This window comes from Callorhinchus milii, unplaced genomic scaffold (assembly GCF_018977255.1).
Source record: "Callorhinchus milii isolate IMCB2004 unplaced genomic scaffold, IMCB_Cmil_1.0 Scaffold2, whole genome shotgun sequence".
Taxonomy (NCBI): Eukaryota; Metazoa; Chordata; class Chondrichthyes; order Chimaeriformes; family Callorhinchidae; genus Callorhinchus; species Callorhinchus milii.
This window is the reverse complement of record NW_024704743.1, coordinates 29,512,377-29,537,913: the sequence shown is the minus strand read 5'-3', so window position 1 is coordinate 29,537,913 and position 25,537 is coordinate 29,512,377. Positions and strand designations below refer to the sequence as shown.

The 25,537-nt window shown below is 40.8% G+C and overlaps 1 protein-coding gene across 1 annotated transcript in view; it reads left to right on the top strand.

Annotated features, from left to right (window-relative positions):
• Nucleotides 1-1,781: 1,781 nt before the first annotated feature.
• gmds (GDP-mannose 4,6-dehydratase) overlaps nt 1,782-25,537 on the top strand; it is a 347,045-nt gene continuing 323,289 nt past the window's right edge. The window contains exon 1 of the mRNA XM_007908694.2: nt 1,782-1,914. Coding sequence (XP_007906885.1) covers nt 1,861-1,914 — 54 coding nt within the window. The 5' untranslated portion in view covers nt 1,782-1,860. The remainder of the gene's footprint in view (nt 1,915-25,537) is intronic.

Below are 25,537 nucleotides of genomic sequence, written 5' to 3'. Positions count from 1 at the left end.
TAATAATGCACAATTGGGAGATGTTTATTTCTGTTACATTAAGCATGATATCCAGAAGCATCTACCAAAAATGGACCCAGATCATTTTAATTCTCTCCATTACTAAAAAATCATGCTCAGCGTGGCAGGCCATTTCCACTGATGAATGAGTCAGTAGCATGAGACCATCAACCAAGAATTACTCCAGAGAAATAAAAGTTAAGAGTTCAGAAGAATTTTTGCACAGACTGTAGATTTCTTCCATCACAACTGTCTGCTGAAGCTGAGTAAATAGCATTTAAAAAGAAATTGAATAACTACTTAAAAATTATGTTAAAGAATATGTGGAAATGTAGAATATGGGGAAAGAGCATACGATTAGTGTAAGTAGCTACATTGGAGAACCAGGACCAATACAGACACAATGGGCTGAATGACCTCCTTGATTCAACAAATATTCTGTGGTGAGAAGAAGGAATGGACCTAACTATATGGAAAGGGGAAGAAACAGATTAAGCCAAAGGCAAAATAATGGCTTTATGAACTAATGAGAGGATTAGCTGATCACTTTATATACTGTAAAGTGTAATGAATGACTGGATATTTGTAATTGAAAGTGACGGCGCCATTGTGCACAGCAACGTCCCACAAACAGCTATGGGGTGAGTGACCAATTTTATTTGGGGAATTGATGGCTAAGACAAAGAGAAACTCCCCTCTCTTTCCAAATAACACCTAACAAGCAGACGAGACCTTGGCTTAACGTCTCCTCTGAAGGACACACTACCTCGGACAATGGAGCACTGCATTGGAGCTTATAGTAGCTGCCCCTTTGCAGCTACGCTTACAATCAGTTTCATTCAATCGTCCTTCTCTTTTTCGCCTGGCATTTTTATTTGTCCTTGAAAGGCTTGATCTTCGCTTCTTAGGCATCTCGTCTTATATATATACATACATATATATATATAGATCCCTTAAGATTAAGAAAATGTGCAATTGAAGTTGTTAATAAATTAGAGCATAGATGTACTTAAGGGAAAGCTAGATAGGTACATGAGGGAGAAAGGAATAGACGGTTACGCTGACAGGTTCAGTTGAGGAAGGGCAGGAGGGAGGCTCATGTGGAGCATAAACACCGGCATAGACCAGTTGGGCCGAACGGCCCGTTTCTGTGCTGCGTTTTCCAATGTATTCTCATGTAATGTCAGTATCGGTTGTTCACATAAGATGCTGCCTGACCCGCTGCGTTTTCCCAGCTCTCTCTGTTTTTGTTTCCCTGGTTCACATATTTGCACACATATCCCTTCGGGAAGGACTCAGTGGGAAGACTCAGTGGGAGGGTCTCCTGCTGGGAGGACTGACACACACACACACACACACACAGTGACTGACATTTCGTCTTTTCGGGGGGGAGGGGAGGGGTGAGGGGGGGGGGGGGGGGAGGGGAGGGGGGATGGGAGGGGAGGAGGGGGGAGGGGAGGGGGGGGGAGGGGAGGGGTGAGGGGAGGTGGGGGGGGGAGGGGGGAAGGAGACCAAAGGCGCGGTCGAAAAGACATGAACAAGAAGGGTAAGTGCACCACCACCTGCGAACACAACCAAGAGATACTGCAATAGCTGCAACTGCGCCTCCAGGCCTGCAGCTGTCGCTGTGCGGGGCGCTGCCGAGCGTTGCCTGGACTGCGCGGGGCGTCAGGTCTGGGGGTTGGGGGGGGGGGAGTGGTGGTGGTGGCTGGTTAGCGCACGCGCGCTCTTTGGCGCTGTCCAGCGGCGCGCGCGCGCGTGCGTGCGCGCGCGCCCGCAGGGGGCGGGGCCTGGAGCGCGTCTACGTCACAACCAGGAAGCGAGGCGCCGGCGTGAGAACCCGGAGCAGCAGCAGCAGCAATGAGTGAGACCGCGAGCCGCAAAGTGGCAATAGTTACCGGCATCACTGGCCAGGTGAGAGCGGCAATAGTCACCAGGCTGGCAGGCTGGGGCAATAGTGACTGGCATCACTGGGCAAGGGAGACCCAGCAACAGGCAGGCAGGCAGGCAGGGAGTGTGGCGATAAGGGACAGGCAGGGGCACCAGTGACTGGCATCACTGGGCTGGTGAGAGTAGCAGTAGCCACCAGACAGGGAAGGGCAATCGTGACCTCCTCACTGGGCGCCCAACCTCTGGGACTCCCATCGCCGCAGTCCCTCAGCCTCGCCCCCTGCCCTGCACCCCGTCAAGACCCGTCTCGAGACCCTCCTCTTCGACCGTGCCTTTGGTCCACCTCCTTTCCCCCCCCCCCCCCCCGCCCTCCACCCCTCCCTGATCCCGACCGCCAGCTCGGGTCCGAAACTGACCGCCCAGCGCCTTGAGTTGTTCTCCCAACATGAAAGGCGCAACACAAATGTCATTTTGTTGTTGTCGCTGTTGTTGGGCAAGTGAGAGCGGCAGTAGTCACCGGACAGGGGCAATAGTCATCAGCAGCCCCGGGCAGTTGAGGATAGCAATTGGGCAGCAGGAGAAAGCAGCAACAGTCACCGGCAGCACTGGGCAGGTGAGAGTAGCAACAGTGCCTTGGTTCACTGGGCAGGTGAAAGCTGCAACAGTAAACAAATCAGAGGGTAATAATAGGCACATGAAAGTGCAATAGTGGACAGGAGAGAGTGGGAATAATGATCAATGCCACTGGGAAGAGTGACAACAGTGGAAAAATGCAATGGTGACATGCGTCACTGGGCTAGTGAGAGTGGCAATAATAATAATAAGCCCTGCATTTGATATTTTTTGGGGGGACAGCCAGGTGTTTTGACACCTGCCCACATTTCCAGGTCTCCAGGTGGGATGCATGGAGTTCTCGGTTTCGTATGTATATTCTTAAGCGCGGTGATGGGTTCAATAATCACCCCATCGCCATGCTTAAGAGTATGCAAACCAAGCTGAGATTTCCGTGCAACCCACATACGCATGGAAATTCCAGGGATAGGTTGTTGGAATGGAATGCGCACTCTCTTCCTGGAGGGACGCATTCTGCTTATCTAATTCCAGAAAGTATTAGGTGCAGGTTGGTGTATGGCACCCTTCCTGTCAATGGATCTGAAACGTTGCTTTCTGTGAAGGGGGCTATATAGATGAAAGTAGTTGTTGCTGATTTTTTTTCAGATTCTTCCTCTTTGCATTTTTTTAGTATGTATTTGTCATGGCTTTCTTATTTGTTGTGTAATCACTTATTGTTGACCGAAGGCACAGTCGAAGAGGAGGGTTTTGAAGGAGGCAAGGGAGGGGGCGAAGCGGAGGACTGCAGGATGGAGTTACAGAGGGTGGGGGCAGAGTGGCAGAAGGCTCGTCTGCCAGCCAATAGTGGAGGCTATTATTGATCATTAGGGTTCTCATCAGGATTTTCACATCCTGCAGAGAATATTTATCGTTTATTGTTTGCTTGATTTAAATGACAAATGCTAGTTACACATTTACTATTAATGCTGTATAACTGGTTATGCTCATACCCACAGCAGCCAAAACACTTGTTCACGCCTTTGTCACTTCCCGGCTGGACTTTTCAAATGCCCTCCTCGCTGGCCTCCCCAGTCCCACCATACATAAAATACAATTAATTCAGAACTCTGCCACCCGGATACTAACCCGCACAAAACTTGTTTTGAAATCCCTTCATGCCCTCGCACCTCCATACCTTTCCGACTTGCTCATCCCCCACTCCACCACTCACTGCCTCCGTTCGGCCGGCTCCAGTTCCTGTTCATCCCTTGCTCTCTCCGCTCCACTGTCAGCAGCCGTGCTTTCAGTCTCTACACCCCGAAGCTCTGGAACTTTCTCCCCCAATCCCTCCGCCTTGTCCCTTCCCTCCCCACTTTCAAATCCCGCCTAAGCACCTTCCTTTTTGATCATGCTTACCCGTTCCTCTTCCCCTGGCTCCGGGTCAGAATCTCCCACTGTTAAGCGCTCCGGAAAGCTACCTGGCGTGAAGGGCGCTATACAAATACGAGTTGTTGTTGTTGTATGTTGAGTTCCTGTTGGCAATTTAATTTTGCACTACATGTAAATCACTATACAAAGGCAAAAAGACACGCAATATGTTACTTCTTTGATAAAGTTTGATAAACGTCATCAAAGGATTGAAACTTTAGCCATTTGAAATGAGTGTTCATCGTGTTACAATTTGACAAGACAGACTCGCATTGAACAGAATATATGTGAATGTATAAAACTACTGTCCATTCAGATCAATGAATCAGTGTTGCATGAGACATGTATGTGGGTGAAGTTCTTACTATTAAGCATCAGAATATCCAACATTTGCTTGGCCACTTGGAAATGTCAACACTACAGTAATCAAGGTATCTCAACTGGGGCAAGAAAACACCTGAGTACCTACATTTAAAGGGCTGTAAAAACACCTTCCTTCATTCCAGCACAATGACCAGAACTGCATACAATTGCTCATTAACTTGTAATCCAAGTGTGGGTTGAGCAGAACACTAAATAGCTTGAGTTCTCGACTGCTGAGAATCCAATCCCAACTATTTGGCAATGTATTCCAACATCCTGTTTGCTTTGTTTAGTTCCGGGCCACCACCGGTAGCCAAGTCATTGACAACTATGGCCCTAATCTCTGGAACTTCCTCTCTCTACTCCTCTGTCTCACTGCCTGTCTGTCTGGCCCGTCCTGTCCATATGTCTGTCTTAATATCTAATATCTATCCAAAAACCCACTTCTCCGACTGTGCTCACAGTCACCTTCCCTCTCGTCTCCTCCCTTGCTTGGAGTCCGACCCCCTATTTGTTAAGCGCTCTGAGACGTTATTCTACATGAAGGGCAAATTGTTTTTGTTGCCAACTAATATCGTTTGGATCTGATGAGAAATGAGTTAACTAATACAACAGCAATAACTTTATATTTATTTAGAGCCTTCATGGCAGAAGGATGTCTCAGAACGTTTCATAGAGCCTGAACTGGGGCTGGGGGAGCTAAGGCAGATCTGGAGGAAAGATGGCTAAAAGCACCCTTGAAAAGAAATTTCTTAAGATGTGTTTTAAAGGTGGGGAGTGAGGGAATGATGTGTAGGGAGGGGCTTGGAGTTTAGTGAGGAGCTGCTGATACCTTAAGGTCTCTTAACTTTCTCTTTGGCAAGTTCCGCCCTATCCACGGAGTACATATATCTCCTATGTTTACTTTCTAGATGCAGTACATTGATTTTGCGTTGAACTTCATTGGCCAGTGATAAGCTCAGGTGCAATTTGCTGTCACACCTTCACATTAATATCTTAACTACCTCTTCTGATTCCACATTGTGTTTTGGATCTGCAGATAAATCCCTTTCCAGTTCTACATAAAAACATAAGAAACGCTAGATGAAAAACGACCAAGGTCCATCTAATTCGCCTTCCACCTTCCTGGCAGTCGTATGCACATGTGTCCAGAACTACCTGTGTACCATATATATACCCCATAATGTTATTTCCTAAAAGAAAACTATCTAATCTGGTTTGAAAGAATCAACACTTCCTGCTTCAACTGTATCCCTAGGGAGCCTGTTCCACAGGTTCACTATTTGCTCTCTGAAATAGCATTTGCACAGATTTGTTGTCTATTGGCTCTCCTAATCTTTTTTTAAAAAAAAACTCTTCCTATTATAGTCTTATTCTTGGTGTTTTGCATCCTCTTTTGTTTTGGAAGATTTGTGCAGGAATTTCTTTACAATTATCATTCTCACACATTGAATAAAAAGTCTCATGCAATCTCCAAAAATTACTATGAATCTTAGACTCTGGATATTTATGAAGCAAAGTTTGCATGCTAAGGTTTAGCAGGTGCTTTTATTTTCCAGCATCAAAATGGTCCTGTAGAATTAAATGTCTCTTATATAGCGAGACATCAACCCTCCCACTCAGTTGCTTTTTGGTGCCTCTTCTGATCACTATGATAATAATCATATGAGGATATTACCCACATTATATGAGGATATTGGACCTGCTGCCTTTGAATGAAGCTTGTGAGTCCTGTCCGACTAACATGTAAATATAGTACAGTACAATACAGTACAATATGAGCACTGCCTGAAGTGAAAGGTTTTGCAGAAACCATATTCTGGTTGGTTCTCTGGTATTGTTATTCAGTTTAAAAAAAACCCTGAATATTTCTACATAAATAATAAAAAAAACCTTGCATTTGCTATACCTCACATCATCAAGATGTCTCAAATCACTTCACAGGATTTACCATACGTTAAGTGTAGTGACTGTATTTGTGAGTGAAATTGACTTAAATTCAGAAATGCTTTTAAATTTTGGAAATCAGTATCTTGCATTTTATTGCCAAATTTATGCATCCAACGAACTGCGCTATTCATCAAGTTGTGTGTTAAATCTCCTCCAATTCAATAATTTTTCAACAGAAAGGAAACTTTTGGCACCAAAAACTGGGTGTAGCTATTTTACCCTGTAAAACGTTAATTTGCTGTGAAATTTGCCCATTCCTTTACATAAAGTACATTCATTTTCTCGCTGCAGGTTCTGTTTCTCATCCATTGACACTTTAATTTGGCAACGATAAATAGCAGGTTATGACTGTGGTGAAATTCTACAATGGAAACTAAAAGACATCATATTAGACTGCCAAAGTATTACATTTAAAACCAGGCTAACCAGTCAGAGGGTATATAACTTTTTCATGTTAACTAGATTTATGACCCCTTCTGTCAAATTAATAAGCTATAATATATTTACACACATGGGACCTGAAATTCCAGCCTCTCTTGTAAGACCATTTTGTCTTAAAATTTTGCAAATTTATGCATTCAATGAACTGTACTATTCATCATGTTGTGAGTTGAATCGCCTCCAATGCAATAATTGCAGAAATTAAATTTAGTCTTAATTTGAAAGCTGTTTTTTGTTTTCTTGTTTTTTGTCAGCCATGTGTTGGACACATGTGGAAACCCATCACAATGCTTAAGAGTATCCAAACCAGACTGTTTCACATATGTATGCCACCCACATTTCCCGGTGTCTGGAATGAAATGTGCACTTTCTCCCTGGAAAGATGCACCCTGTTTACTTCATGCAGGTTGGCAAGAACCAAGGCTTGGGGACCCCAGAATGTACATTGGGATACTGCTGTTTTCTCTGTTTGAGTTTAACCACAACTTGCCATTGAAAGCAAAGTCTGACTTGCTTCCCACTGTTTGTCCAGCAAAGACTATCGTACCTGTTAGGGTTTTGGCTTGCAGAGTTATTAGGAAAACTCCCTGCCCCCAGGAACTGGTCTGCTTCTTGAAATCTTGCCGCCAAGCCAGGCTGGCTGGTCCATTATTAACAGTGCCTTTGAATACTGCAGGCCCTCCTGGCTCGTGCTTTTAAAATGTGGTTCATTTAAAGATTTGCAGAAAACTAATTACTGAATTAAATCTGAATTTAGCATTTTTCCAATATTCTGCACAATCTTACATTTTAAGTCAAAATGTTCGAAAGGCTATGATGAGGTGGAATTTCAGCTCTTAATGCAGTTTAAATTGAGTCATCCCTTTCTTCGCAAATGAGCCTTCTGAATCTTAACCTATTTGCCTACAAATACACAGTCACTGCACAATTCACAGTAAATTCTTGTTAAGATTTTTGAGGCATCTCTACAATGTGATAAGGCATGATATCAAAGGATTATATTATTGTTAATGAAATCACTTCCTGCTCAGTCTTAGCTGTGACAAAGTATACTATGATCATGTGTCAGTCTCACAATTGGGCATTGTTCAAACAAATAATTGCCACTCATCCAGGCACTGCAGATTCATAAAGGTACTAAATGTCCTGTACAATACAAACCATCGGACCATGCAAATTTACATTTATATAGTTCCAAAGAGTGGGGGCAGATATGCTGAAACCCCGACTGCAGCTGGTGTGCTGCATTCAGTGGGGGAACGTGAAGCAGGCTGTTAAGCAGATGGGGCGACTGAGTTTGTAGGTTTTAGAAGGTTGCAGAGAAGGTTAGGACAAGAATTTTGTACTTGATCAGTTGGGAAATAACTAAGAACATGAATATTTTATCACAAGGGCATTCCATGTCTCAATCACCATCTATAAGTAAATCAAATTGTTAACCTCTCCCTCAGGTTTTCCTTAAACTTTCTTAAATTTATGCACTTTGGCAACTCATCTCTCAGTGGAAACTTTTGTTCAAGTGCTTTTCTTTGCATGAGCCTTTAAACCAAGGTCCTGCCTGTCCATTCTGGTGGTTTAGATGGACATTATACATCCCATAACACCTTATAGTAAGTGGGACTTTGAGATAATAATAATCCTTGCATTTTATATAGCGCCTTAATACGTCATTGAAACGCCTCAAAGCGCTTCACCGAATATATTGTAAAGTGGATTGACTGTGTATTTTCTGGCACAACAGTGTTCCACAAACATTGACCAATTTTGGAGTGGATTGAGTGACCAATTTTGTTTTGAGGGACTATTACCATGGAAAGCAATCTGCCAATTAACTAACAGGTTCCTACTTACTGCTAGGTAAACAGCGGCGTGTGGATTAAGGAAATTTGCCTAAGGTTTGCCCTCCCCCCCAGGAATTGTACTTGGGTCCTCCAATTGTGAACCAAGTTCTCTAACCGATATGCTTCAGCACTCAATGCTGTCACGAGGATGTGTATTAAATACAAAGTTTAAACTATTTTGATATAAATCAATTGCCCTAAAAGTGGAGAGCCATGTGTGTGACCTTTAAACCAACAGCTTCCAGAGTAATCATGCAGACATGTTGACTGTTCACCCATCATTAGGTTTTGAAGCATAGATGTGTTCATACAAAGTGACAGCACATGTCTAACAAATGCCTTCCATGTCTGCTTTTATTTTTCTAATGTTTGTTTTGAAACAAACGCTTGAAATAAGGCTACTCTAGAATTAATAAAGTACTGTGCCTAGTAGGTTGTTTTTTTGCAAGTTGTTCATCTAATACAGAAATGTAGGTAATAAGTTATTTCAGTTGCTGTGTGTAAAAATAAACTATTCCATTTCATGTTATCGTTTTCGTTTCAGCTGGTGAATTGTCCTTTGTGAAAGTTTTACTGTTGAACTGCCAAAAGGAGCTAGGTTGTGTTTGAAATGTATACTACGTTGTGTGTATGTATATAATATATATAAAATATAATCTATCTATGTCTATCTAATGCTTGAGGCATAATTTATGTTTGGACGTAGTGTAAGGAGATCATTTTATTTTTCATATAAAAGAAAAAGTAATTCTTTATAAGGCTTAAATTTTAACCAATTGAGTCGTACAATCGTATGCATTTACTGGGTATTTGTTAAGAGCTTTCCAGAAAACCACAGTTTGATTCAGTTTATTAACAAATGAAAAAAGTTGGGGTCTAAAGTGTGAAATTCACAAACTGAATTCATTGCTTCTTCCCGGTTGCAGTTTCCAATTTTGAGAATTTAAAACCCTCCCAAAAAGCTGGTATTTTGCTGGTTCGACTGAAGAAAAGATCCCCTTACAAAAAGGCCCCCTGTTTCTCCCATTTCCTCAGCTTGATATTCTTTATCAACGTTTTATCAATTAATGACTTGGGGTTTTGTCCAACCTTTTTAATGGGGAGGGGGAAGAAAGGAAACAGCTACATTGTGTTCTTTAGGTATTTATAGCCACACTATTAATTTAATTTGTTAACAATTCAGGTCACAGGTGAGGCTGCTTGAAGGCACCTCTGCATCACAACAACAACAAGATTCCATTTATAAAGCGCCTTTCACGTCAGGAGGACGTCCCAAGGCGCTGCACAGTTGGATCAGGACCCGAGCAGAGGGGAGATGGTCAGGGTGAGGGGAAGGAAGGGAGGGAGCGAGGAGGGGGGAAATGGTCAGGGTGAGGGGAGGGAAGGGAGGGGGCGAGGAGGGGGAAGAGAGTCGACAGGGGAGCTGAAGGCTCGGTCAAAGAGAAAGGTTTTGAGACCGGCCTTGAAGGAGGAAAGGGAGGAAGCAAGGCGAAGGCACTGGGGATGGAGTTCCAGAGCCTCGGGGCTGAGAGGCTGAAGGCCCGTCCACCGATGGTAGGGCGATTGGGGCGGGGGACGTGGAGCAGACCGGAGCCGGAGGAACGGAGGGTACGGGCAGGTAGGTAGGGGGATAGTAGGTCAGAGAGGTCACCTCCTGTGAGCTGAAGACATCCGGGGATAATTTTCCAAATGTGTTCTGCGTCTTAATGCAATCAAGCTCCAACTAAAACTTGTGCTGGGATTTTCCAATTGAATAAGGACCTATTCCATCTTTTGTCAAATTACGCAAAATGGACTTAATTATGGTATTCATGAACCTAAAGCATTGTAGCTTTTGAAGGCTTAATATTGAGTGCATTTTGAATCAAAAAGATTTAAATTTGAATTAAGAAAAATTCTTCTGCTGAGCTATTATTAATTTGATTGCCCCAATAGTATTAAATAAGTATTAACTGCAAATGTATTTACTGGAATTGAACACGTATGGCAGCCTAGCACTCCCGCCTCCGAGTCAACCTCAATAACAGCAATAACTTGCAATTATATTGCGCCATTCACGCGGAGGAGCATCTTATAACACTGGAGTCAGAAGGTTGTCAGTTCAAACCCCATGTCGGTAGTTGAAATTTATATAGTGTAAGATAGCACTCCAATGCAGTCTGGTGGTGCGGGTAGGGGAGAGTTGTAGGAGGTGCTGTCCTTTGGATGAGACTTGAATCCAAGGCCCTATCAGCCAGTTCAGGTAGACGTAAAAGATCCCATTAAACTATTCGAAAAGAGTTTCTCCTGGTGTCCTGGCCAACAATCCCCCAAATACAATTGGTCATTCACTTCATGTTTGTGGGACATTGCTGTGCCCATCTTCAAATCACACCTGAAGATTTTCCTCGTCGACTGTCTTCAGTCACCTCTCTTCCCTTTCCAGTTCAATGTCAAGCCATGCTCTATTAAGTGCTCTGAGATTCTAGTTGTCTGAAAGACACTATAAAAATGCAGTTATTGTCATTGTTGTATATCCTTTGAAGCATATTTATATGCAGCAGTTCACCAAAACAACTTCCTGGAAATTGAACAACTTTTTTTAGCTATTAAAATATCTGAATTTCATAAGTAATATGAACCAATTGGAATTAATAAAAAAAACAATGCAATTTACATTTAGATAGCACCTTTCATGTTGGGAGGCATTAGTCCTTGTTACAATTTCACTGTTGCCTTGTGAATGTTAGTATTATATTTACAATATTACTTCAGAGATTTACCCACATATTACTATTCCAATTTTTTTTAATTCTCTTAACTAAAGTTTTTATTTTATATAATCTTTTTACTTTTTAGATGCCTTCTATTTGTGAATCTGTTACACTTATTCTTAGTTTGTAATATTTTCTTTTCTTGTCCTTTTTTCGTCTGTCACCATATGTTGTCAATGTTCAGACTGGCACATTGTGTAACAGATGCAAGCAGTAGATGTGCAGTTATCTGCAAGATTTACATAGAATGTACAACATGGAAACAGGCCACTCGGCCCAACCAGTCTGTGCTGGTATTTGCACTCCACATGAGTCTCCACTCACTCCTTACTCCTTCCCACACCTTTCTATCCCCCCCCCTCATGTGAAGGTCTAGCTTTCTCTTGAATGCATGTTTGCTATCTGATTCAACCACCTCTTTGGGCAGTGAGTTCCACATTCTCACTACCCTCTGCTTAAAGTTCCTTCTAAATTCTCTTTTAGATCCCCAAGTCGCGATCTTATATTTGTGTTCCTGGTTACAGACTCCCCAACCATTGGAAACAGCTTATTTATGCTATTTGTACTAACTCGTCAATACGCAGCACAGACTGGTTGGGCCGAGTGGCCTGTTTCCATGTTGTACATTCTATGTTAATCTTTGCAGATAACTGCACATCTACTGCTTGCATCTGTAACACAATGTGCCAGTCTGAAAGTTGATAACATATGGTGACAGAAGAAAAAAGGACAAGAAAAGGAAATACTACAAACTAAGAATAAGTGCAACAGATCCACAAATAGAAATGTCTCTTCTGTAGCAAAACCATGTGCAAGGTACAGAACCATGTATCTTATTTTCTGAGAAGCAGGTGGGAGGCTAAACTTAATTGATTCCAGAAGAAGTGTGGTAATGGGAGAGGGAGGGAGTGTATATTAGTATATTTTTGAGTTTAGCAAATTGATTTGGGAAAAGCACTCATTCATATCTTAAGTACAGCATTAAAAGATGTTTGGCAGCTGGTCAATACACATCTATGCACTAGGTTTGAAATTCCACCAGAAATACTATTTTGTCTTATTTTTAAAAAATAATTTAGCGTGTCCAATTTTTTTTCTAAGTTTCTCCCCATTGGCATATGCCACTCTCCTCTTGTTGGGGTGTGGTATCCCAGCGCGGGTTGTCTGCCCAAATGGCCACTGTTTAAATCAGTAAGTTGCCTGCCGAACATTCGCCTGTTTTAAATCAATATTTTATTTCTAGTAGCTGGTGAGTGACAGTGTTTGCGGTAGGGCCATCAATCAAGAACATTTATTTGGTTGTCCGATCCAAAAGACCACCACTGGTTTAGTTTGCTATATTGATTATATGTGTATTCTGTACACTGTATGGATTATAGCTCTCAATTTTGGAATGAACCTCTCTCGTGTCGATGTAACCCACACAGACCTGTGAATTTAGAGAAAACAAAGGCCGCGGACACGCTTCGCTTCTCGAAACATTGGTGCAAACTATAAATTTGCAATTTTTTTTGTACAGTCATTTGTTACAAAGTTAGTGTTGCTTCAGTTCTGGTACTTGCATTTGCCAGCTGTCAAGTTTTATTCTACGGCTTCACCTTGTCAAGCAGGCCCACTAAAACTGCTAGACGGAAACCAGGGCATTTATGAGCAAGTTCCTGTTATTGACTTAGATTGGATGCCAAGTCTGGTGTGGGAGTTTGTTCTTGAGTGTTTTGACAAGGATGCATTTTTCAGGATATTTTTGAAAGAAGCATTTTTTAAAATATATTTCGAGTTCACCTTTCTAGATGCTATACTTTAATAGTTAATACTCAGCAGTGTGCAGTGTCCCACAATGTGCTCATTCGGAGCAATATTTAAATTGTTGGAGTGGAGCTAACTTCTGTTGTGCTGTAAAACTATTCAGTTTTTGAATGGGTGACTTGTTTGGAGATGCGTTTCAATGTGCTGGCTGGCACCTGCTATGACATTTTACACTCTCTTTCATCATCACGATTGTGATCTTCAGCAAAAACAATGGTATTTCATTGTAATATTTCATAACAAATGAAAAATTAACTTAACAGTTCTTTTTACCTCTTATCAAAAAAGTGCATATCCCAATTTATTTGGTTCCAGGCTCAGGGGTGGGCAAAATATGGTATGATATGGTGGTCCATATCCGGCCCGCCAAATGATTCTATCCGGCCCGTCATTGTGTCTAGCGATAGAAAAAATTATAATTCGTCAGATAGGAAACAGGCTGTTTGCCCACTTTCCAACTTTCCAGCAGATTATTGTTTGCGATAAAAAGTCGCACAAATTTCGCATTTGAATCTGACCGGGAACATCAGCCAATTGCACTGCTTAGTTGTGCGCACACTTCCTTAAGTGTTGAATCAGGCTGACGTCAGAAATGTACGGATCAACAAATTTTCAAACACGCAACCGCGGTAATACTTTTCGCTGAAAAGGACATTCATTCAAAATGAGTTTATCAAAAAAGCGGAAAGTGGACACTGAAGGCCGAATATTCATCAAAGAATGGACTTCTAAAAATTTTTTTTTACCAGTGTGGGTGGAAAAGCTGTGTGTTTAATTTGCAAAGGAAGTGTGGCAGTGCTCAAAGACTACAACTTGAATTGCCATTTTAAGAGCAAACATGCTTGCAAGTATAAAAACATTTCTGCCAAAGAAAAAGGAAAGAAAGCTGATGAGATGGTTGTTCGAATGCAGAAAGAACAAAGCATTTCCATAAAACATATTTGCATCCCAGGATGAGATTACAAAAGTGAGTTACGTGATTGCACACAAAATCGCCAAGAACAGCAAAACATTCTCTGAAGGAGAATTTATAAAGGAATGTATGGTTGACTCTGCCTCGATTTTACGCCCAGAGAAGATAAACCATTCGAGAACATTAGCTTGTCAAGGCGAACTATTGTGAGACGTGTCGAGGATATCTCTGAGAACCTGTATCTGCAGTTACAAAATAAAGTAAGCAATTTTGCATGTTTATCACTGGCACTCGATGAGAGTTGTGATGTCAAAGATACAGCCCAGTTGATAATTTTTATTCAAGGTATCACCAAATATTTTGAGCTCACAGAAGAATTGACATCAATGAAAGATACGATAACTGGAGAAGCCTTTTTGGAGGCAGTAAATAGGTGTATCTTAAAATTAGGAGTGGAATGGAAAAAATTGATGAATGTGACCACCGATGGAAGCCCAAATCTGACAGGCAAAAACGTTGGGTTACTGAAAAGAATTCAAGATCAAGTCAAAGAAACAAATCCAGAACAGAATATTGTTTTTCTACAGTGATTTATCCACCAAGAGGTGCTCTGTAAGAGTGTTCTAAAACTAAGCAATGTCGTGGACGCAGTTACGAAAGTGGTCAACTACATTTGAGCAAGAGGATTAAACCACAGGCAATTTGTAACTCTGCTTGAGCAATTGGAATCCGAGCACACGGATGTCCTGTATCACACGAATGTAAGACGGCTTAGTTTAGGAAAGGTCTTGAAAAGAGTGTGGGAACTGAGAACAGAGACTGATTTATTTTTGGACATGAAACAAAAAGATTCGAATTTCCCACAGCTGAATGATGCGAATGGGCTCTCTGATTTCACATTTGCCGTTGATATCATGGGCCACATGAATGAACTCAATTCAAAACTGCGACGGAAAGGGGCCTTTGTGCACGATTTGTATTGCAATGTCAAGTCATTTATGACAAAATTACTTCTTTTAAAGCAGGCAGATTACTGTTTGCGATCAAAGCCTTAAAAAGTAAACTTCGTCACTACTTGACTTACATGCCAAATTTTCTCACCGATTCCAGGATTTCAATTTGATCAAAAATGACCTGTCTTTGGTCTCTTCACCTTTCTCATTTGATGTTGACAAAGCCCCATTTGACCTCCAACTCGAGCTTATTGACCTGCAATGTGATCCATTGCTTGCGGAGCAATTCAAATCAGTGCCGCTTCCCAGTTTTTATGCCTCTCTTAATGAATATACCTTTCCAAAAATAAAGGCTCATGCCCAGAGGATGCTTGTGCTGTTTGGATCAACATACATATGCGAGGAGACATTTTCTGTGATGAAATTCAATAAATCAAAACATAGATCTGTGATGACTGATGATCATTTTGCAGCAGTACTCCGCATTGCAACAACGGAGACGATGCCTGACTTCAATTGTCTGGTTAACTCACATCAGCGCTTTCATTCTTCCCATTGAGTCTCATCAATATGTGAATAGATGAATAAATATCGAATAAATGTCTGCTCAATGAGTTGTTTTTTTAAACCTAATGTTAATGAATGTCAATTATATAGACTTTATTTTATGCATGTGCAAGTGTAAGTCTTGATCTTGAGCTATTATTAAGTATTTGCATCTATATTAAGTGTGTGGCCCGCGAAGCTTACCAAAACCTGTGAAGTGGCCCGCCAGCCAAAATAATTGCCCACCACTAGTCCAGCTATCCAGTCTGACTGCGAGATTGTAGCATTGGGCATCACAGTGAGAAAATCCCCACTGAGCTCAGGTCTATGTTAGGTAATAACCATGTATTTGCTCGGTAATAGTTCATTTGCAACTTTTAGTCATATATTGGCTACATTTGGGACTTTTGGGTCCATCCTAAAAAATGCTTTACACTTCTATTGTCTTACCTCATTCCAATGATGGATTCTATTCCTTTTGTCCTTAGGATTAATATTCAGTGAAAGTTCAAATTTTTGAGTTACTGTAGCAGTAAAATGTTCCTTTGTGATAGTTACATTTACTTTGAAGGGTTAAAAATTGCAAGCCACGAATTCCAAGGCCCTTTTCCAATGGTTTACCGGATCAGTGCTCAACGTGCTGTGGAATTCATCTGTACAGACCAATGTGGTTCCAGGTTCAGTTCCTGGTTTGTGCTGAGTGAATGCATCTCCAGTGGGGACATTACAATTGGCCTCAGGATCCTGCTCTTCATCATTATCTAGGATTCCCTGCTGGAGGCGTGAGGGACTCGTGACCATTTATTACCTTGGTACAGGCAGAGACCAGGGATCATGCATTACCTGGACACCGTCGGCAGTCAGGCCTTCAGTTCATCTGCCCCCACCCTTTGGAGCTCAGTTCCATAGTCCCTTCATCTTGCTCTTTCCCTTGCCTCCTTCAAAGCATGTCTTAAGACTGCGCATTCGGCCACCTTCTTACACCTACCCTCCCTAGCCTCCACCACCCCTTATTCCAACTCCATGCTCGTGTTCAAATCCCTGACTCCTCCCAACGTGAAAGGCACTATATAAATGTAATTTATTGTTGTTGGACACAGACGAGACCTGTGACCATGCATTACCTGGTCACAGGAAATATTGTTTGGGACTTTCATCTTCACTTTTATCTTGTTAGTTATGCAGAGAAAGACACAGCAGGTTGTTGCTAGTTTATGATGGTCTTTTTGGAACTTGTAACTGAATGCAAGTACAAGATTTACAAAAATATTAAAATTGAGTTGAAATATTTCTTTTCTGATCCAGCAAGAAGGAGCGGTACCCAGTGTGTAAGAGAGTCAATATGCTGTATCATGATGTATTACAAGACATGTGTTGCATTTTTTTCCAAGGAGTGCTATGTCTCCTCGATTATTCCTCCAAACAGACTGTCTTACCTCACCTACCATCTGAACTGTTGTTGTGCACCTGTGCTGTTCCCTGATCCAACTCCACTGAACAGTCATGAGTCATCATGACCTTCAGTCTACAGTAGTTGGATCCTAGGTAAACAAGTCTTTGTACTCTCTACATGCCAAGTCTTTCCAAAGACTGGTACCTCGGTATAGATCAGCAGTTTGGACAATAAAAAAATTAAAATAAATTTATTTACAACTGTTTCAATCACTAAACACAATTTACAAATCGTTCAACACTGAAGACTTGAAATTCCATCAAGTCATAGCCTTTAAGGCCATATTGGCTTAACGTTTAAGATCATGTGGAACTATTGAAACATTCTTCAGTCAGTCCTAATTTGGAAGCCAGTTTTCCACAGTTCGCAAAAAGAATACAATTGTACTATGCTCATTAAATCTGTAAGACTTAAAAATGTTACAAAATTCTCTTCTGTTACCAATAAGAGCGTCTCTGTGTGTTTGTTTGCCCTGTGGATTCTCGGTTTCATTCTTCCAAAGACTGAATGATGAGACTTCTCATGGCTAAGCAGTGCTATGTGACTAAAATCCCAGAATTCATTTAATCTGTTACTGAGCTGACAAACTGCTTTCCAGCTTGAGTTTATTTAGTATCTACTCAAGAATTTATCTTCAAAGTGTAATTACAATACAATTTACATTTATATAGCATCTTTCACATTGGGAGGATGTCCCTAAGTGCTCAAAGCTCATAAATTCATCTTCAAAGCGTAATTACTGTTGATCAAAGGAGGTTCTTTTGATCAATACTAACTACATTTTAAAAGCAAATTTATGAGTTAGATATTAAAATTTTAACGACATATTCCAATGGCATTCCAAACATTTACTCTCAAGTAGGATTATGATGAGCAAAAATGAAATTTACATCCTCTTAATAGCTAAAACACACTAGAAGCTTTTGAATTTGTACTAGTCAAAACATGTTCGAGTACACTTTGTTTTCATTAGACTGCCAAAAATGTAATATAAAGGAATTTTACAAATGGCAACACATTTCTCAAAAGCGTGACAGCATGTGATTCTCCACATGCTGACGGGGTGACTTTAATCATCAATTTGGGAAGCCGTGGTGCTACCGAGTGGGAAGTAAAAATCTGAGGGAGAGATGTATGTTGGCTGTTAGAGTGCGCCTCTCGGTAGCCTGTTATAGAGTGTCACAGTGCACTCAGCAGGCGCCTGTCTTTGTGGCTGGACATGGTCCAAGGCATGAGGGCAATTAAAGAGACAGAGAAGGAAATAAATAACAAATTCTGTATTTATGCTTTTATTGCTGTCATAAAGTTATATCTTTATGATGGTTCATTACATAACGTACTTGTTTCTGCTATCTGTTGCCAATGCAGGCAGTGTTGTGTGTTATACCATCTGCGCTGTGCACATGTGGCTGGATTGGTGAGCACTGGGGTGTCTGCTTCTCTTCCTGCAGCAGCCATTGGACTAATTTCAAATGGAATATGTTTCAATGGCCTGTAATGCACGTGATCCATCTCAAATTGTAGTATTTATTCAGATGGTATGCTGAATTTAAATGCTTTTCACCTGCACTTTCAGGATGGAAAAATAAAATACTGGGGGGGGAAAGGCAGCATAATTATATATAAAAAAAGAAATGTTCTTGAGCCAAGGGAGGCATGTTTTTAATTTGAAAAATAAGCGTTTCCCTGTGCACATGGTTCAGTAGAATGCAAATAGTTTGGCCAAAGCAAACATTTAAAATTATGGAATAATTAATAAAATAACAAGACCACCACTGAATAATCTGCCCCTTGTGTATCTGATAATATTGTGCAGGCAGCCAGATGCTGTCGCTGCTGCTGTCTTTTCATAAATAGATGATGTGCATTTGTGATGAATTTGTCTCACTCTCAGCAAGGTAAAGGCCGACTATGCTGGGGAATGGAGAGTGCATGTTCCCATTGCAGGCAACACAGTATTGAATGCTCTGAAGTCAGCTGTAACGCAGATGGGATGCTGAGTACAGCTTTCTCTATTCTGATGCGGCAATATGGTTTAATCCTCTTGAGTGAGTTTTCAGCTATTCTGCCCCCGCTCTCTGGAACTCCATCCTGTAGTCCTACTACTTTGCCCATACGCTTCCTCCGTCCCCTTAAAATCTATTTCTTTGACTGCTTTCAGCTACCTTACCCCCACTCCTCACACCCCCAGTTCAGGTTCCCACTCTCTTGGGTGAAGAGCTTTGAGAGATGCTCCCAATATGAAATGCACTATAAATATACAATGGAAATTGTTGTTATTGTACCTTCATATTGAAATGGCTTGAAGCGGTTCAGGGTAAACACTGTCAGTTTTAGTAGGAAAACAAGGCAGTTATTTTGCGTTTGCAGGATTGTTTTTCTCCCAGGACATTGGGATAAACTCACTTCGCTTTCCGAATCGTGTCATGGGCTCTTTAACATCCATCTGAAAACAGACAGACATTTTGGTTTTCCATTGGACAGCACATTTGACAGCACTTGCAGCACTGCACTAGGGTGACAGCCTAGACTTGAGCTGAAGTCCCCAAGTGTCTTAAGAAGTTGAGTTGGCTCACCTCCCTGAGAATGCGCTGCCCAGCATTTTAGGAATTAATTTTATTTATCAAACTCAGTTTACCACACCCAGAAAGAGTCCCAGAGCAATACAGTGTGAGATCTCTGGACTGAAGCTTGATATTTCCAGTGGGCTTTGGTTAAATTAGTAATTTACTTCACAAGTGCTGTTATTTCTTTAAGAAAAGGTCTTGTTGGGCTGTATAGAGTTCTGAAGACAGTAGGCCATTTTATAGGACCTTGCTTTGTTCAAATTAGTTGTCATGTACATTTACAGGGGGTTGGGGGTGGAAAGCAAGGTCTCCGTGGAGCTGGACGGACCCCATGGTGACTTGCCTGGCAACGAAATGTTGGAATTGAGCCAAGCCGCTGTGGTGGTGCCCAAGTCTTGGCTCTTGCCAGCCTGCACCTAATACTTTCTGGAATTAGGGAAGCAGGATGCTTCCCTCCAGTGAGAGAGTGTGCGTTCCATTCCAACAATCTATCTCTGGGATTTCCATGTGTAGGTGGGAATGCGTGGAAATCTCAGCTTGGTTGGAAACTCTTAAGCATGGTGATGAGTTTCTGCATGTGTCAGATACCCGGCTGAACACTCCCAACCCCCCAAAAAAAATTAACTTCCAAAATATTCAATACACTCTACAGTAAATCCTGTGAAGCACTTTGAGGCCTGATAAAATGCTCTATCGAATGCAAGGATTATAACTATTATTGAATGAAAGGGCACATCTTTTCTAGATCTTCTTTAAAACAAAACACCGTTGCCAATAATAATAATCCTTGCATTTGATATAGCGCCTTATCATATCTTTGAGATGTCTCAAAGCACTTCACAGAATATAGTGTAAAGTGAATTGACTGGATATTTTTGTGGGTGAAACATTATTTTGTGAAATAAAGACCGTCCCAATTCAGTAATATTAGTTTGTAATCTTGCATTTGTTTAACATGTAATAATTTTGATGAATTGATGAAATATTGATCAGAAGTGTTATCCTGAGGGTAATCGGCATTGAAACAGTTCATGATTTCAGTACTTAAAATGTAGTTTGATATCCTCTTAAAAGAAAGGGAAGTAAACACACTGTCCAGCTCAAACTACAGAAGAGCAATTTGCCTACCATTTACCCTGCAATGCTGAACCACCTGTGCACACTGCAGTTGGGATTCACAGGTGCTGTTGTGTGGAAGGGAGGAGTTTGAGGTGAGACTGAAGTCTCTATTGCCATCTACAGGTATGCTTATTCAATGAGGAAAACAACAAAAAGTAACCAGTTCCTAAAAACTGCTGTAGGGGCCGCTTGATACCATGTTTGTTTTCTCTTCAGACTTGCTAGTGCTGATAACAAGGTGCTGGGTTCCATTTAGTGAATTCTTTACTTGTATTAATTTTTATTCTGTTTTAATTCTGATAATTTTCTTTCATTCCATTTTTTCCTACATTCCCATATTTCATTGATTGTCACTCCTGGTGTACGTGCCAGAGCACTCACCTCGCAAGCGAAAGGACCGGGGTTTGATTCCCGGCAGGGCAAAACATTGGGCAAGTTTCCTTACGCCACACGCCTCTGTTTTGCATTAAGAAGGAACCCAGTTGTTAGTGATTGGCGGATCGCTTTTCTGGGGGTAATAGTTCCTTCAAAAAAAAAATAATTTGGTCACTCAATCCATGACTGTTTGTGGGACATTGTTATGCACAATTGGCTACTGCGTTTCGCCCACAAAATATATAATCACTTTACAGTATATTCTGTGAAACGCTTTGAGACGTCTCGAAGACGTGATAAGGAGCTATGTCAAATGCAAGGATTATTATTATTATTATTACTTAGTTTCCGATTATTCTGTAGTATGTTCTGCATTTTCTTTGCCTTAATGCATCAGCTCTTGCTCAATTGACAGCTTATCTGTTTGCATCTCCCTTCATCTTCTTTTACGACTATTTCAGGCCTGTTTGCTTGTAAGAGCAGCAAGTAATCTGCTCACTGGTGAGGTTCGGGATCTGGAGGTAAGGGTATTCTTGGCCTTAGGCAGGAAATGGAGCATATGGTTTGACTTTAACACATGGAGTAAATTTACTCAAAAAATTCAGTCTTCCTTGTGTTTACAATATGTTAAGTGTACAGTTTTGGCACCTGTCGTGACCGATCATGAATGTTCTGCCGTGAGATTGAAAACTTTAAAATTCTCAAACCATTTTACCAGTACAGTTGCCAAGATTATGGGCGGGTACGGGAAAGTGTTCCAGAAAATTATATGAACCCATTAGTCCAGTAGGCGTTTTGGATAAATCTACATTAAACGAATGGATCCCGTGTCACCAGAAAGAGAGTGCTTCCATTTTTTATCATGCTCATAATGTCAACCAATCTCCAAGCACTTCACATTAATTGCTGTCCTGTGTAGTGACTGATTATTGAAGGCAAAAATATGGCCAAAATATTCCTTATTGCTCAGTGCAGTGTATTTTGAGCATTTGTATCAACAAGGCTGGACTACTGGTCTGGGCGTTGGTACTTCCTGCCCACATTGCTACACTTATTCGCATTGGCATTTTTTACATAGGCATTTTTTTGCTTAAATCAATTTTATTAATCTAAAATGAAAATGTTTTTCATGCTCCTCTAACTTCTGAAAATATTTGTTTTGTTTGTACATTTGGAGACCATGATCTACAATTTTTGTCTGAATCATCAGACAAAATGATTCGTAGACCATCAGTGAAAATTGCTGAGAGTCTACGTGTAAGTTTTGTTACAAGTCAGCGTTTTTCTGACAGTGACTGAAAAGATCAGCGAATGAATAGAGTCATGCAAGAAGCATGAGTCTCTCAAACTCGGTCTCTCAAACTCGACACCACAATGTGAAAAATGGCTTCAATAATTCTTTGTAAAGTGACCTTGTATCGAAAAGCTGGGCTAAGTTAGCAGGTCTGTATTCAGTTTTCAAGATAATTCAGCAAATAGTAGTTCAATTTCATATATCATTTACTTTGATTTATTGAGAGAAAAGTGAAAGCATTCCAACCTTGAGGCAGTATAGTGGTTTGGGCTTGGCACTGTAACACATAAAAGTCTTTACGTTATTCAAAGATTGTTCTCTGAATTGTATGTACAGGGCTAGTACTTTAATCCTCAAATTGCTGTGGTTTTGATTTAATCTCACCAAAATATAATGTACCCAATATAGGCATTAGAGCCATGCTGTGCTTTGGGTATTTTTGTCTTTTCACTTATAATATTTATAAAAAGAATCTTTGCATTTGTTATGGTGCTTTTCACATCGGGAAGACATCTCAAAGCATTTCACAGAATTTAATGGAAAGTATGAAGACTTTCACTTTGTAGGTGAATGTGCCAGCCCATTTGTGCATAGCATCACCCCACGAAAACTATGAGATGAATGACGAAAATTATCTGGGGGATTGTTGAACAAGAAGACATTTCCTTCTCCTTCTGAGTACGGCCATAGTATCTCTAATTTCCATCTAAACAAGCAGACTAGATCTTGTTTATCATCCCATCCAAAGCAATGCAATGCATGCCCCGTACTGCACTGGAGTGGCAGCTTAGACTGAGTTCAAAGTCCTCACAAGAGACATTTCCATTAACTAAGCATCATAATACAATTTGAGTTCTGATGAAAGGTCATCAACCTGAAACATTAATTCACTTTCCTCTCTCCATAGATGCTGCTGGACCTGCTGAGTGTTCCCAGCGACTTTTGTTTTTATTTCAGATTTCCAGCATCTACAGTATTTTGTCTTTTGATCATAAGACAATGTTGAATTTAAATTCCTCTCATTTTGAATCATGGTTAATTTGAAACAAAGAAAATTCCTGTAGTATCTTGCACAGTTGATCCATTGTATATTTATTCCAGAAGTACTCTTTATTGTATTTGCATTGCGTTACATGTATATGGGCACCACACCACAGGAAAGATATATTGGCCCTGGAGGGGGTGCAGCGCAGGTTCACCAGAATGTTACCAGACCTAAAAGGGTTAAGTTAAGAGGAAAGGCTGCGTAAACTTGGATTGTATTCCCCCGAGTTTAGAAGATTGAGAGGTGATTTTTATGGAGGTTTTTAGGATGATAAAGGGATTTGATAGGGTAGATGCAGAAAAGTTATTTCCTATGTTGGGGGAATGCAAAACAAGAGGCCATACTACAAAAACAAGATTACATTTGTATAGTGCCGTTCACGTCGGGAGGATGTCAAGTCTTAAAATTAGAACCAGACCATTTAAGAGTGAAATTGGGAAGCATTTTTTCACTCAAAGGGTGGTAGAAATCTGGAAATCTCTTCCCCAAAAGGTAGTGGATCCATCCACACCTTCAAGAAAGAGATTGACAGATTTTTGGTAGGTCGGGGTATTAAGGGATACGGGGAGAAAGTGGAAAATTGGATTTGAAATTCTAGTAAAAATATAGATCAGCCCATGATCTAATTAAATGGCGGAACAGGCTCGATGGGCTGAATACCCTCCTCCTTTTCCTATGTTCCTATAATAGCTAAGCATAGTGACAAATTAATTAAGCATAAGCCAAATTGAGGATTATCTGTCACACGTCTTCTTGCTCTGAATTTACCATATTTACGTGGTTGAATAATTCCTAATAGCCCTTCCAAACCCAACTCTGTATTTCAGAAATCTTCCATAGTGCCAAAAAAATCTATTTCAGTTTGTGGTTTCTCAGATATTGTGCTTGACATTGTGTGGATATGTTTTTTTCAAGCTTTTATTTAGTAATTGACCATTGTTTGAAACAAAGGTGGTAACAATGTGGGAAGAGAGTAAAGTAAAGTCAAAAATTGCAAAGTGAAGGGTATCATAACCACCCATCATTTAAAGCACATGAAAAGATACAACCTGTAATGACAAGTTACAACTTGGGAATCGCCAAAAACTCAACTCACGGAAGCAGTTTAAATCCTCATTAAAGTGATGCAATGCGATCCTGTTTAAGTTTTATTACAATCGTTCTTTTGAGAACATAGAAAGCATGGGGTCTGTTGGCTCTCATGTCGGCAACATTTTTACATTAATCTTGTTTTTTTAAACCAAAACAAATTGATAGCAGTGAGTGCAAATCGTGAACAGGAATCTGCAGTTTTATTGAATCCTGCAGTTTAGCTATATAATTCAGGGGTGTGGAAAAGCAGGAGGTTAACAATGTATCTGAGTTTGTTTTTAAGGTACACATGGTGACATTCATTTATGTGTTTAGGTTGAAAGTCATCAGTGCGATTGAGCATGATTTTCTGCCTCATTAGAATGGCCCAATGAAGCTGCTGACTGATTGAACAGATCAGCTTTAAATATCTTTTAAGACTCACTGCAAGAAGCTAATTCTAAATGAAGTATGCTTTTCTCCCAGTGCCCTAGCAAACAATTCCCCAAAATAAAATTGGTTGTTTGCTTCATGATTGTTTACGGGAGATTGTTTTGTGCAAATTGGCTGCCGTGTTCGCTCACCAAAATGTTGTCACTATACTTTACAATATGTCCTGCAAAGCGCTTGCAGATATCCTCCCAATGTCAAAGGCCGTATATCAATGCAATGATTTATTATTATTACTATGTATGTATGGAATACACAACAGCAGATAATTTTAAGCCATCCATCTCCTGTTTGCACTCTCGCAGTTGTATTTGAGAAAAGGGTGTAACAGATTTTCACAGAGAATTTATAGTGCTATTCTTGTCTCTGGGATTGTGCTTGTTTGTTGCTTTATGCAGTGGATATTAAATTGTTTACATCCCCTTCTGTGCATACCGGTTGTCTCAAAAAATGCTTGGGATGCTTCCACCCCAGATTTAGCGTCTCGCTTATTTATTTATTGGAAGAAAGAAGGTATTTCTACTGTGTATTGTGTACAAATCCTAAATAGTTACTTCATCTTACCTTCATGATTAAATTCACATAGTATACTGCACAGCTCCCCAGATTGTTGTCCAAAGCTTTACTCAGGTTTCATTTCACTTCTCCTTGCATTAATATATCGTGCTCAGGCCATATTTAAGTGCATTATTTATTGGCCCTCTTATTTGGGGAGTAATTTTGCATA